The 15,122-nt window shown below is 40.8% G+C and overlaps 1 protein-coding gene across 1 annotated transcript in view; it reads right to left on the bottom strand.

Moving 5' to 3' along the window:
- The window catches only part of EHBP1 (EH domain binding protein 1), a 204,788-nt gene that overhangs the window by 173,938 nt on the left and 15,728 nt on the right, over positions 1-15,122 (bottom strand). The window contains exon 3 of the mRNA XM_041404490.1: positions 2,573-2,630. Coding sequence (XP_041260424.1) covers positions 2,573-2,630 — 58 coding nt within the window. The remainder of the gene's footprint in view (positions 1-2,572; positions 2,631-15,122) is intronic.

The raw sequence follows: 15,122 nt of genomic DNA, 5'->3' as shown, positions 1-15,122 counted from the left end.
AACCTATCTACAGCTCCTATTCTATGTTTCCCACAGTAAGAAGAAAAATATTCAGATTCCTGCATATAATGCCTCTTATTATTTATTTTAATAAAGGGACCACTGTAGTTTATTTGGAAAAAGAGCACGTGGGGCAGGAAGCATATCAAAATCATGGAAACCCACAAAAACAAGGGCTTCAAAGGACATCAAGAACTTAGCTTTCAGCTCAACAGCATTTTAAAATTGTGTCAGTTAGAGCAGGCATCCCAGTGCTCATCCAGAGCTCCATCTTCCAGTTGCACGACATTTTTGCTTAATACATCTCTTGCACTTTCCCAGTACAAAAAAGACAGAGCTGCTGGAGAGCATCCAAAGGGCCATGTTTGTGAGTCTGTGAACTATCTGCTGGTGATATCCCTCATTAATGATCTGAAAAGTTCAGAAAACATAACCTCCAAAAAGTCTTCACAACATCCTTACAGTAAGGTAAAATCTCATCCCTCCCTTCCTCCCTCTCAAGAAGCTGAAAAACAGACCATTATTAATGCTTTGTACTCACTGAACCCAGTGTCCACCAAAAATAAAATAAGAGGAAATATTCATTTGACTTGCTTCCAATAAAGCAATTAGATGAAACAAGTATGTTGAATAAAGTATTTTACTGGCAGGATGACTAAGAGATCAAGAACATTTATTGATCTACAGTTTTTGACCCAAACAGCTCAAGTCACATCAACTACCGAAACTTTAAAATTAACTCTATGCTCTGCCCAGGTTTCAGGGCCACTCAGCCTCTTCCAAAGTACCTTTGTGGGTTCTTGCTAAACATGACTTAGTCAGACAAAGATTTTTCTGAGTCTCAGGTTTAAATCTGCTAGTTTATCCAAGAGTTGCTTCTACTGCCTGGTGACCAAAAATGAGGACATATCATGGAACTTTATGGCCCAGCTGAAAAAAACTTCAAGCCCATAAGGCTAAGCTAATGCCAGAAAATCCTGTTGCCTCAGGGAAATGCTGTCATTTGGATCCTATAAAATGACAGGCAGAAAACCATCAGTTCACAAAGCCATGCTGGACTTGTTATGGCTCCTGTTTCTGAACATATTTTGAACCCCAACAAAGCAAATACCTTGTTTTTCACCAATCATTTCAGGGTTACAAAGCTTGTGTAAGCATTGCATTTACTGTTTGATATAACTTTTAGTCATAGGATGAGCCACATCAGACATCAGTTACTGACATCAGCACTTACTGCCTAGACACACACTGTGCTGTAAATTCAAAGGAACTTGAGTTAGTTGATATTTCAGTGAAACAGGAATAGTCTGACTGGCTTTGCTGAAGAGTATGGAACAGGAACAGGTAACCAGACTGAGCTCACACCCTTGTTTACTCATCAGGTAACACCTTTGGGTTTTCATAACATGAAGCAGAATTTTGGATGCACATCCTTTAGTTGTGCAGTCAGGAACCAGTCTCTATCTAAAACAGCCTAGAATAGCTTATACCTCAAGTTAAAAGACAAAATACAACAAATATGCATGACAGTCAGAAAAAGAGGAGTACCCATAAAAAATAAACCCAAAGCCTCTCCTGAGCAGGGTAGAAAACTGTGTATCATATTTTCTAAACATTTAAGTTCTTCAACACAATTATTTCAATATATCTTCCCTATCATGAATGCCCTCTCTCCACTATTAGAGTTCTTTGAGACATCATTTTGCCTTACACGAATACACAGACAAAAAAGAAAAAGAAGCTTATACCATCATTTTTTTAACTGAAGTATCAAAGCATTATTGTAACTTCCAAAATTTCCTCTCTGACAAGATCATTTGCCATAAATCCAACCAGGCTTAGAGGCCACAGCATGGGGAAAGGCAATGAGGGAATGAGTAAGACCAAGTCATGTCAAAGAGGAGATGCTCCTGGGAAGGAAGGAAAACAGCATGCACTCCTGTCCCCGTGAAAGACAAACTTTATCAGTGTCCAAGCACTGGAGAGACTTCACTCAGAGCTTCCCATTCCTCAGGCTACCAAGTTATTAGTCATCAAAAATAAATTTACAGGTTTGCCCACAGTGTTTGTATAAGTAAGATGTAAATATTCACTTCAAAGACACACTGCTGGGCTGAAAGACCCTGCTTTTACTTTTCTTATTTGTAGCATTTCAGGTTGTGAAATAGCCTCTTATACAGGCTTTATCTGCCTATTGCAGGGATGCCAGATTCTTTATTACTTTTTTTTTAATTAGTTGGGGTTTTTTTTTAAATATACATCTAGTAAAAAAACCAATTCACCTTTCTAATTAGGTCTAGCAATTAATAACTGAATTGAACTGACGGTGATACAGTTCTGCTAAACAAATAACCAAAGCTGAAATCAGAGTTAAGAGTTCCCACAAATTAGCACTGACATCAACAGCAGTTTATTCTGAACTTTATGGATAAACTGAATTAAAAAGAAAAATCAACAACTAAAATACTTCTCATTTATTTATTTGGCTGCTCCCCAGATTCAGCAGAACAGTCCCTCAAAGCACTGACCCTGTTTGTCACTCAAGTTGGGACTTATTAAGCAATCAACTAACCTTAGAGGATTTTCTTCTGCTTCTTCTTGTCCAAACCACCACTAGTTTATCTGGCTGCCTGTTGAAGATAAGGAAAAAGCAGCTTAATATACAACAAGATCAATATGTAAACAGTTTACATTAAAACTCTTGCAACACGTAATGACATCCTTAGTGGGTAACATGCTCTCTTAAAAATAGCTCATCTAAAAACCACTCTCAGCATCAGTGATTTAACAGGAAAAATAATGTGTATTTATAGAGACAGGTTGTCCTCCAGTCCACACAGTAATGTCATCATTGTCCTCCTGCTCTCCTTGCCTGTGGACATTCCCCCAGAGCCAGCAGCACACGGGAGCAGAAACTCTTCCACAGGGTAGAGAACAGCATCTAGACTCTATGAAGACACCTTGGAAACATTCCAGTACCCAAAATAAACATTAATGCAAATTCTGTCTTGAATTTCTACGCAGATATATTGAAAAGTTACTTCTAAGTAGCAAAGAAAGCAGGTAATTTCACTTTTTCTTACACAAAGGATATTTTTCTACTTGAATAACACAAAGAACAAGAGAATCAAGTCCTGTATTAGTCCTCAAAATCTCCCTGGAGAATGACAGGTAAATCAGCACTTCCTCCACTTATACTCCAAAGGACAAACATAGTGAAAATCAGTGTGGTTTCCCAAGCAATTGGTTTTTTTGGTATTTGCAATGAATGTAGATGGAAACCTCAAGAAACAACCCTTCCAGTACAAATTTTTTTCTCTTCAAATTTCTTAGGAGTTATTTATTGGTTAATAGTTTACCCCTATTATACCTATCTTATTGGTTTTACAGTTGTGTCTGAGTGATTTTTGATACTGACTTAACTTCCAGACTTCCCATCCTCCCCCCATGATACACTTCCCATTGTATGATGTCCACACTTCTGGTCCCACTTCCAGACCTATAACCCTCTTGTGCAGACTCCTGACACCATTCCAGCTTTGTTTTCTGGCTGATGACCTGAATTCCATCATGAAGCCCAGCTGCAAACCCACCCACAAAGGATTTTCAATGGAGTTCACATCTCCACTTAAAACTACTAAACCTGCATATGCAACTCTGCCTGGAAAAAAATTGCTACTCAGATTTTTGAGACACCAGTGTAAGAATCCTTGCAGCAAAACAAATCATGGGGGGGGGGGGAATGCGTGTAGCCAAGAAAAAGTCAAGACACAATACATTCAAATCATGATTAAAAGATGCACCCAAAACCCCCCACACAAATATTCTGAGTAAATGCAGTGTTCCCACTGCTATCACATCACAGACAGACTACCTACTTAATAACTAACTTTTCAAATGAAACCTCAACTGGTTTAATAATCATTTTAGGCACTGAAGTGCTGGCCATATTTCCTTTCATACATACTTTTCCATTGAGCTGTTGATCATTTCTGCAAATTACAATAAAAGCAATACCTCACCCATGATTCACACTTAAACCCTACCACAACTAAAGCTCTCCCAAAAAAACGAGCTACAGGCAGGTCCTGCAAAGGAAACAAGGACACAAGATTTTTTGTTTTGTTTTTTAATTGAAAGTGAAATTGTATTTTAAAGTGTAAATTCACTCTTGTGGCTTGTTTAGGTGACTTAAATTGCAGAGCGACTCTGCTCGCAGCTTCTGCAAAATCTTGCTTGGCAATGAGGTCATCCTGTGGGACGTCAGAGCTCCTTGCTCACTTGGTGATGGGTTCTCATCTTTGGCTTACAGCAACACCAGCCCACTTGATGGGAACCGTATTGGTGCCACCAGGGAAAAACAACACACCCCTAAGCAAAGCAATCCAAACCCACACCAGCAACACTTCCCGGTCCTGAGGAACTCCCTCTGCCAGGAATATACCGAAATGCACCAACATGAAAATAGCCAATTAAAGTTTTAATTCAGGCTGAGAGGACCAAGCCACACTGACAGACAAGCAGGAGCAGCATTTGGCCCCCTCGCTTCAAGTATGAGAGAGGAATTCACATCCAGAGGTACTTTAACAAAAAAAAACCAAACAACAAAACAAAACAAAAAAAAACCCCAAGGAAGGTCACCACAATATGGAGACAGAAAATAATTTAGGGAAATGGAATGGGATGAGAAGGGAAGAAAACATCCCAAAGGATGCGTGTCCCCTCTCTGTACACCACATGCTTCACTGAAACCTAACAAAAAGCACAGCAGTTCTTCTAATGGATTTTCTTCAAGGAAGTCACAAATCCAGCAACTCTGAAATATCTTCATAGAACTGTCTGACTAACAAAACCAAGAGCAACCTTTCCTCCCACAATCCGTTCATCGCTCTCCTATGGCAATATACTTCTAGAAGAAAAAGGCCAGCTCATATTTTAATCAGCAAATTTGTATTCAAGGTTATTAATGATATCTCAGTGCTAGGAAATGGCTGATATCACATCGTGCACATTGCTAATTGAAAGCATTAGGTTGTATTTCCTACTTCAGACCTCTCCCCTTCTTTAACATCATAAAACTCAGCTGCTCATTAGTCAATAACCAAAGCAAACAAAATCACCTCTGAAGAATTAGTCTGGAGACCAGTTTTAGACTCCTTTATAGGTTTACTTATTGAACTTGGATATCATTCCAAATACAAAATCCAAATGCTGCAAGCTGAACAAATGCTAATGGTCAGCAATAAAAAATAATAATACTAATTTCCTGTGCTGCATAAATGACATTTCTCATTTCTTTAGACCCACCAGCTTTTAGTCAGTCACTTATTCAGCAGTGCCAGTATGTCTAAAGCAAGGAATAATACACTGCTTACCTTAAGAGAATGGGTTAGGAGCAGGGGAAGAGAACTGGGTTTTAGCTGGACACTACATTTCCCCACTAAGTAATTGCATCAATCTATCAATTCAACACCACTGACCTTTGAGCAGGAGTGTTTAATACTGCACTGGAACTTGCCACCATTGCCTTGGGGGTGCTGTGCATTTCCCACCAAGGCAGCACTGCCAAAGCAGCAGCACTTCCCAGGGAGGGGGAGCCAAAGGAAGCCATCAGCACTGGGACAGCAGGGACTGCCATTGGGAAAAGCAGTGGATCCAAAAGATTGTATTTCGTAAAACTTACCATAAACCTGTATTTGGTATTTACTTGTTATTGTGTGGTTCACAAAAAAACTATTCCTGAAGAAAGGCAATTCACAGTAGTAAACTTATTTTATTACTTACAAGTGAAACTTAGCAAAGAAGCAGGGAAGATTGATTTCAAAGTTCGTGGCTCAGAAAAAGAGATTCACCTCTGTCCTGCATACTAAACAATTAAAATGGAATCCAAATACAGATTTATAAAATAATTTTAATTCAAAACCAAGCCTGCTTTTCCTATCAAATGGAAGCAATGATTCCGGTACATTCAATCTTCCCATTGAAACAACCAATTAGGAAAAAAAAAAGACATACTGGGATCAAGCTTTGCCATATCCAAGACTATTAAATAATGTAATACAAACATTCTGCATACTGGAAAAAACTGTCATCTGAGCAGTACCTCATACACTACAAATTTTCCTGATTGAAAGGCAGTTGTGCAAGATTCAAGGTCTTCTGCGGGTTGGTCTGACCATTCTAGGAAGTGTTTGGCACAATATTTTGATTACAGAACACTCCAAACATCACTTGTTAAAGAAGGACATGAAAGGTATCAGTCTCCTGTGAACTCTTGTTTTGTAAACCTTTGAGCAGAAGCTGATAACATTACCCAGGACATATTTCTCCACTAAACTTACTGTTCAGTGACAAAAGGTACACAAGTCTTGGGGTTAGAATCTGTTGCTGGAAAGAATTGCAAATGCACTTAACTTTAATTCAGACCACTGAAGCCAACAGCAAGACTGATGATTAACAACCTTTTGGTGAAGGGTGGGAAAGCAGGATATCTTAGTAGAAAGGTACCACTGCATTTCATAACACTCAACAATTGTTAAATGCCTGAAAGGTAGAAGGTACCTTTTCTGTATGTACCCCACATGGTACAGCCTTGCACGTTTGTTTTGGCATCAAACTGCCTAAGTGTTGGGTTTTGTCTTCCCCTCTCTTTTTCTTTATTTTTACTATGTTTCATTTGAACTGCATTAATTAGTACAGGCTGCTAGATTACTCTTGTGAAGCAAGCTTAAAAGAGTATCATTAATAAGAGAAGCAGCAGTGTTAGCACAATAGCATGCAGATGCACCTATCGAAGGATAAAAATAATTACTTGAGGACTAATGTCAAAGTACTTCTGATAAGAATTTCTTTTAATAACCTTTTGTCCCTTCTGCATTGTGCATCCCAGCATGCCATGCACGATTTCCATTAGGGACCAATCCTCCCACCTCACTAGCACACAGCTTTCTACATGGCTGCTGAAACGCCAGCAAGGCTCTCTAATGGTCTCTTAAAAATAAATGTGGTGGGTTCTATACCACCATTAATTTGGGATGAACGTTGCTTTTCCTCATTTTACAGCTAATTACTTTGAAAAGCACACTTTGCAGTGCAGTCTTCTGCACTAGGTCCTGCCCTATTGCCATGTATGATCATTAGCCAAGGAACTAATCAGGCCGCGGCCTTTCGCGAGCCTTGAACTGAGGTTTTTTCCCTCAGAATTTCCTGTTGGTCATCATCAATGAAATTTCACAGCTGCCTCCAACCGCATGCAGGAAGTGCAGTCAGATACTGCCAATGCTTTACACAGGCCCAGAGACACTGCAGGAATGATGTCACGCATTGATGCATTTGCCAAATGAGCCCTCTTGCTGAGTGCAGGTACAGCGCTGACTGCAAAAGCCAGAGACATTAAGAGAATAAAATGTAGTGCAGGTAAAACCCCTCTGAGATAATTATAACATGAAGCACATTACAAGAGAAAGTTGAGCATTTCAGGAAGGGGCTTGGGGTCTTCTTCCCCACCTCACCTTAACTTCCATGGTGGAAGTTAAAGACTCCTGGGTAAGGCCTGTGCCATCCCACAGAGTTACGTCAGACCACCGGAGCATTCTCTCACCACAACTTATTCTGGACTATGCATCAAGCCCCTAAAAGAAGGCAGAGTTTTCTCTTCCATCATTAAAACCACTCAGTAGTTTTAGCAAGCCTGGGAAATTTCAAAAGAGAAATCATTAAAACAGGGAAAGCAAGAGGATGTCACAGCTGACATCCATCTACCTCTACATCTTCACTTTCTAACACAGAAAATTCCTCCATTTCTTCCCACCAGAGGTCTCTACAGATTTTTTCAGGACTACACAAGCCATTGAAAGACCAGAATTGAAGTGAATTTTAGATTTTTTTAAACACATCTGCTGCTAAATAGACTGGCCTCTACAAGACCTTCAACTCAAGATTTTGCCTTGCTTTTCAAAAGAAGCTCTAGTCTGGCTTTGCTTGGTTTATACAAAATAGGAAAAAGCAAGACACTCTGACCTATTTTACAAGTGCAGTCAGACCTACTGAATCTGCACAGAGTCTACTTGCAGGGCTGAGAGTGGAATGTGTAGTATCTACTGCTGATTACTTGATTTTCTCAAACCAAACACAAATGAAGTTTGCAGGATGAGCTAAATTAAACAAAACCCAAGTTCATCTATTATTCAGGAAAAAAGCGACAAGGGCAGATTTTACTTCATGTTTCAAAGAGTTATTGCAGCAAAAAAACCCTCTGCAGAACTAACTAGCAAAGTCTTGCCTTAAAGCCTTTTGCAATGGAATTTTACATTGCAGAATACACGAATTGACCCTAGTCTTCAGAAATTGTGTTCTTTACATCCTTTTGGCAGTAACACAAAGATGCTTTGACCAGTCCCTGAATTTTAGGTCTCATCCAGCTGCTCTCCACGTGGAAGCTTTCTTTGCCTGGTCCAGTTTAGCCCCGCTGTCACCAGGAGGGTTCAGCACTGCACCAGAAGGGCCACGTGGGTTCCTTATCTCACTCTGGCACTATCAGACACTCCCTTTAGACAGACATTTACTCCAGCAATGCTCAGTCCACACGTTTACCCCACACAGCCGTCCACACCAGAGCTCACAAACACCACCCAGCACTCCATACCTAACGATGCCTAAATAACCAGGAGCTGCTTCAGGAAAGCTGGCGTGTCCTACCGACCAGGCAGCTCTGTTCAGGCTGACTGGCAGGGAGGAGCACTGACAGGGCATTCAGACAAACCTGGAATGGAAAGCGTCGCTTTACAGTGGGAAGTTCACAGGAAGGAGCTGTCATGAGCCAAATCTTTTTCAGACGCCTGATTTTCCTTTTTATGCTCTTTTGCCAGAATATTTGGTCTACATTTTAACAGTAAAAATCCAGTGTTTTTTTAAAACTAAAAAAAAAGCTTTGTGTTTCAAGTTAGTAGGTTGCTCCTCCTGAGCACAGCAGAACTCCACAACCTGCCTGCACAGCCCGCCAGGGCCTGACCTGCTTTGAACTCGCTGCGCTGATCCCCTTCCCTGCGGAGCTGGGGCCTGACAACTGCCACGTGAATAAACACAAAACAGCCAGGGAAAAAACCCGCTATTTCACCTCGGGCACAAGAGTGCATTTCACAGCTGGCCTGAGAAGGTGAAGTGCCCGACCATCTCCCTGCTCTGGATCCCAAATGCAGGCCCCAGCACCTCCAGATCCCGCCCTTCCTCAGCAGACACCGTGGGTCACCGCTGTCCCTCTCCGGCTTCACTGCGCCACAGGACAATAAAACAAAACAGTTCTAGCAAACTGAGCAAGGAATTTTGAATTCCAATTCCATCTCCTGTCCTCATTGACATGACAGCATCCAGAAAATTTCAAGACAGACACTGAGCAACAATAACCCTCCCTTTGATTTTACTCCTACTCATACCTCTACCTACAGACCAAAAATAATCTCTATACAATAATAAATGTGCACTACTAAGGATTCCCAGTTGAGTGTTTGCCCTTCTTATTTTGAAGCACTGCTAGGTGCAGTTATACTCATTTATTCTCATGATAAGAAACTCTATGAAACTCTTTGACTGACAAATGCTGCCTGAAACATAGTTTCAGCCCATCAAAAATGCCCACATAAACAATACCTTTTTGTACTAAAAATATCAAAGAGACTTTTTGACACACCATTGTTGGTTTTAATCTGACCCTATTCCCTTTTGCATAATTTATTTCTGTGTCAAATAGCATTCAAACAGAAGGCTTTACTGGTTTTCAGTTTGCAAAAATCAGAGATTAGAAATTATTTTTCTGTCATTCTTGCAGAACAGAAAATTGTATCTTGCACCAAAAATACAGTTTCAGGAACATCAACTATTCACAACAGACACTTCCTTCTCCAATTTGTCTAAAATATTTAAGAAATTCTGCATAGCCTACATGAGCAATTAAAGAGAAGGATGATCTTTGCTGTTCTTACTGCCTGGGCAAGTTTGACATTTACACACAGATAGATGAACAAAGGCTTATACTCCTGTTCCACAGAAATTCCAGTGTCCACATTAGGACTCAGACAAAGCAAGTTTCAGAAGCTACAGTGCATTAATGCCTCCATCCTCCTCCTCTGCTTGCTATCCATGGACACATCCCAAAGAAGATTACAGTTCTGCAACAGCATGAGCAGAAGAATCTGGCACCATGTGTCTTTTAAAGCTCCCTTCCAAACCAACAGCACCAGGGTTTTGTTTGTTTTTATTTCTTAAGAGCATGTTTTAGATTACACTAAGCAACTTCTACCATTCCAAGACGCACAGAAATTGGGAACATACTAAAAGCTTCTGAGTGAGCAGCATGGTGGAACGGTCATAGAGTTTGTCTGGAAGAGAAAATTCCTACCACTATCTCAGGTGCCCAGATTATGGATCTGAGATGGCGATACAAGCTAGAAAAAAAAAAAAAAAAAACCAAAAACCAACAAAGGCTGATACCTGCAAAAACCAAATGACACACAGCAGTCTGCCTCTGGTACTTGCAAGGTTTGAAAGCTTGGAAAAATGCTTGAATATACAAAGACAGTGCAAATTCTGGGTTATACAGAACCCCACAGAAGACTGTAGCCTACCACAAGCATTCAGTAAGCTGAGGGTCAGATTTCCTGGTAAACTGTGTCCATGCCATAGGAGCAGTGTGGAGGGCTGGTGTGATACAAACTCATATTTAATCTTCCAAATGATCACTCTACTGAGCCCTAAATTAATCTGTATTTATTTTGAGACATAGGCACTCCTGGCTTATGCAGAGCGAGCTCCCCAATTAAAGCTTCCTCATCTGTCAGCAGCCTCCTTTTGCTTTTGCAAATTAATATCACAAGGAGGGAAAAAAAGGTGGGGGTGGAGAGTGCCTAGTGAAACCATGGCATGCTGGGCTAGCTCCTTGCCCCTGTGGCTGCCCAGGAGACCAGACTGTGCAAATACTGCCAGGTGCTCTCAGCCACAACTACAACAGAGATGGCACCAAGCAGTATGAACTCGCTTTTGGGGAAGGAAGGTGCTGAAGGATGAGATCTTGAGCTGCTGTCTCTGCCCTGATTCTGGCATCCCCTGTATGAAAAAGCAGGCTAGCATCACCTGCTTTCAGCAAAGCACCCGGTTCCTGGGAGGAACACTCCTGGAAGCAACACACCTTTCTGCCACCCTCCAGGGGCACAAAACCAGAACATTTCACCAACTGCAATAATGCACTGGCTACTGCAAATCTCTGAAGCAGGCACAGCCTCAAAACACCACAGAGAAACACAAGAACCTTGCACTGAAACCTGGGCCCCAACCAAAGTCACACATTTATGCACCAAGCAAAACAAAAAAAAAAAAACCAAAAAACCCAGAGCCTCAACTGACCTCGTCTTCTCCAAGCTTAGTGAGACTGTCAAAATGTAAAAATTGAGAATGAGCCAACGTGGCAAATTTAGCAGCAGTAAGCTATATGTAGATGGTTGTCAACATCAAAGCTATGATTTTCTTGCATGTTAATGAAATATTTACTAGATTTACAAAATGTTTTTATGTGGTTTCCAGGGAAATGGAAACTGCCATGATCATTTCCCATGAGATGCCCCATTTCATGCTGGTGACCTTTCAAGAGCTGTTTTAAGACGGAGATATGGACATAAGAAGTAAAATTATTCTATCAGTATTTGCAGCTAAATAACTGTTCCAAAGACTGCAAAATTAGAATGATTCTTCCTCTTCTAGCTCAATCTGTTTAAGTTGTTACACTGCTTCCAAGCTGCCTCCTGAAACAAAAGCTACCACTTCTGATTACAAAAGTCAATCTCAAAAAAAGCCACAGATTATTTCCATTTACAGCTCAACAGTTCTTTGTGCACCCAAAGTCTAAAAATTTGTATCATTTTTAGGGAGTTAAAACTGACCAAGCCTTTTAAATAATGCCCTCAAATAACACCCATGGCTTATATCCAGCAGCAAGTATTGGCTAAGAAAAAAAGCACGTTTACTCATGGATACTTCAGACAAAGCAAAATCTCCTGCCAACATTAGGGGCTTGATATGGCAAAAAATAAACCAAATACAAAAATGGAAAAAAAAAAAAAAAACAAAAAAAAATAAAAAAAAAACAAAAACAAAAAACCTCAACCTAACTGAAAGATTTCTATTTTGAAATGTAAAACAAACAAATAAAATACCTTACAGCTTTTAAAAACTAAAATTTTTTAAATACAAACTTCACACTTTGCAAATACAATTGATGAAACATTGCTGTTCCAAGATCCAAAAACTCCCTAAGAACGGCAACAATTAAGGACCTAGACGGATTTTGCCAGTAGGTGCTGCTTGTAAGATGCGTAGCAGCAATTTGAACTGGATTTTAACTATTCATTTCAAGATCAGCTAAACTGGGAAGTAACAGTGTATTTATTCTGACTGCTTTAAACATGGCTTTCAGTTAAAAAAACAAACCTACAGTACCTACATTATAGCTGAATTCATGCTGATGCTAAAAACTCACAAAGAATTAGCACCTGGTTTAATAGATTTTTCTGTTGGTATTTTTTAAAATAATCTTCCTATAAAATATTTTTCTGTTACAACTAGCTTTCACTCAAGTCAGGTACTCCCACCAACAGAGCCTGGCAGCCTTTTGTCCCAGCATCCCTGCAGAAGGAACTGAGTAGTGGTCCTTCATATTTTTTTCAGTACACCAGACTGTCCCCACTCTGGTTACTAACCACAAGGAGGACACTCCTCAGAGTCCTTTATATACCCAGAATTGTTGAGATTTGAGCTCCTAAAAATTAACACCATCCTGTCCTTACTTACATTCCCAATGAAGACACATAGACACAAATATCAACTCCTTCAAAGTCAAATTTTTAACTGGAGACTGAGACCAAAGCCAGCCACTACCTTGGTTCCTGTGTTGCCTTCTCTCTTCTGTCTGTGCTGTCATGGTTGGTATTTCTTCTCAGCTTAAAACAGACAGAACCTGTACCTTTTTCATGCTCTTGTGAAATGCCTGGTTGTGTTTTAGTCTGCTGGCTTCTTTACACAGCCGAAGGGCTGTGCCATGGGGTAGTTGTAAAGCAACATCTTCAGCCACAGAAGACGCCTGGGTGCTGGCCAGATTTTTCATTATGTGGATTTGATGTCTTGCAGGCTGGATTCCAGTCCTGTACCATTAAATGAGGCAAAGGGATCAAGAGACAGAGCCACTGTATCCTACAGTGCATACAGCTTAAAAGATTAAGTATTTTGTCTCACCTTAGATTTCAATTTTAGTCTAATTCAAAATTTTTTTATCTGCAAATACAAATGTGTCTGGTGTGTAAAGCAGTTCACCTTGGAAGCAGAAAGGTGAACAAAAAGGGAAGCTACACTGGTTTCTGGAGGAAAATATACTGTTAATCTGGCAAAGGGATGAGAGCCATCCACTGAAAGTAAAAGACAATGCCACTCAAACCTACTGCAATGCCTTGTTGTGCCAAGTGAGGAATAGTGTCCTCACAGTGAAAGGCACACACCTCCTACCAGATATTAAGGGCTGCAGAATCTAGTACTAAGTGAGGGTAAACAGGAGAAAAAAATTTAATTTCAAGCTTTTAGAAGGGTATTACAGTAAAAGAAATTATGATATGTTGCTGTAAATTATTCCATTTCAAATAGGAATTTTAATACATTTGTCTAGTTAAGGTCACAGAAGCCAAATGAATAAAATCAACTCTGCAAACTAACCAACAAGGGAAAGAGAATCAATTTTAGCTGTGCAGAGTTCACACAGAGCACTGGGAGGGGGAAAACCAGCTATGTGCAGAATCATCAACACAGACAATAGAGATGCGTGGGCACACAAACTCCTTGGATTCTGCAAAATAAGATTTTCCACATATTTCAGCGTATTTTATACAAAATGCACTTTTCATCTTTGAAACAAACGAGGCTCAAAAGTTGAAGGCTGCAAAATTTTAACAGATTTCCTTCTGGAGCATTCAGATGGAAGGCCAGGCTTGGCAGGGGCAGCACTGCACACACGTGCTCACCCCCACTGCAGCACCACAAGAGCTTCCAAGAGCAAGGGCAGGCCCATGGAGCAGCACTCAGGAAAATTAAGGCTACCACAGTGATGAGCAAATCTCCTGAATCGAGTGTATTTAGCAAGGTTTTATTGATGCACTTCATGCTTTAAGCAGCTCTCCTTAACTCTTCCACTTTCTGAGCAGACAAGACCTTACACAGAACATTTATCTCGGCCCGATCTGTTAACTCGACCTGGTCCCTGCAGCTCTGGCAGACGGGCACTGGCTCAGTGAGTTCCTGCTCTTTCACTCCCTGCCCCGTGCAGCACCAGCACCTTCTCAGCCACTGTGCTTCCCCAAAGCCGTCCTTCTGAGGAAGGGAAACTGCTCTGCTCAGCACTGCAGCCTCAGCTGGACCCAGCCCGGACAGAGGCAGACAGGAGACCGGGCAGGCCAAAGCCTTTAGCCCCTTCCACCACTGCAGCAAGGTCGGCAGGTTGATTTCTCCTCGCTCTGGCTGTTCAGCCGGTGGTCACTTTTGACATGTACAGGGTTTGTGTTTGTTTGTTCTGCAGCCAGACAAGCAATACAGCACCAAATGAGGTGTGAATTTACTCACTCATTTCAATGCAGCTAATGGGCAAAGATGTTTTGGGACACTGAAACCCTCAAACTTCAAAGGCAATGGAAATAAGTGTTTTGGAGAAAATGAAGTCCAAGTGTAACCCGGAGTCAGACATTGCTTTTGTAACATCACCTCACATTGCCGACACAATGCAAAGAAATCGGAGTTCAGGCAAAGAGAAAAAACCCAGGAAAATAAAGATGACAGAAGGCCAGTCTCATCACATTATTAACAGCACCAGACATACAACAAGTACCTATGTTTTTCTTCGGCCTTTGAAGTATTTGATTTCTGAACAATCCTGGTCTTCAAGAATCAGCCACAAAGCAGACTGGCGATTCTGAATGGTCATGAGGATTTGCTTCGAGAGAGAGAGTCAAGAGGCAAAAATGCAGTCTGTCTCTGACCAAACTCAGAGCCATTCTGGCCGTTTAGCCTCATAAATATTTCAAATGCCTCATGTGCTACCC

Source organism: Onychostruthus taczanowskii, unplaced genomic scaffold (genome assembly GCF_017590055.1).
Source record: "Onychostruthus taczanowskii isolate IOZ18803 unplaced genomic scaffold, ASM1759005v1 scaffold21, whole genome shotgun sequence".
Taxonomy (NCBI): domain Eukaryota; kingdom Metazoa; phylum Chordata; class Aves; order Passeriformes; family Passeridae; genus Onychostruthus; species Onychostruthus taczanowskii.
The sequence above is the reverse complement of the archived record's forward strand: the minus strand, read 5'-3'. Positions and strand labels throughout refer to the sequence as shown.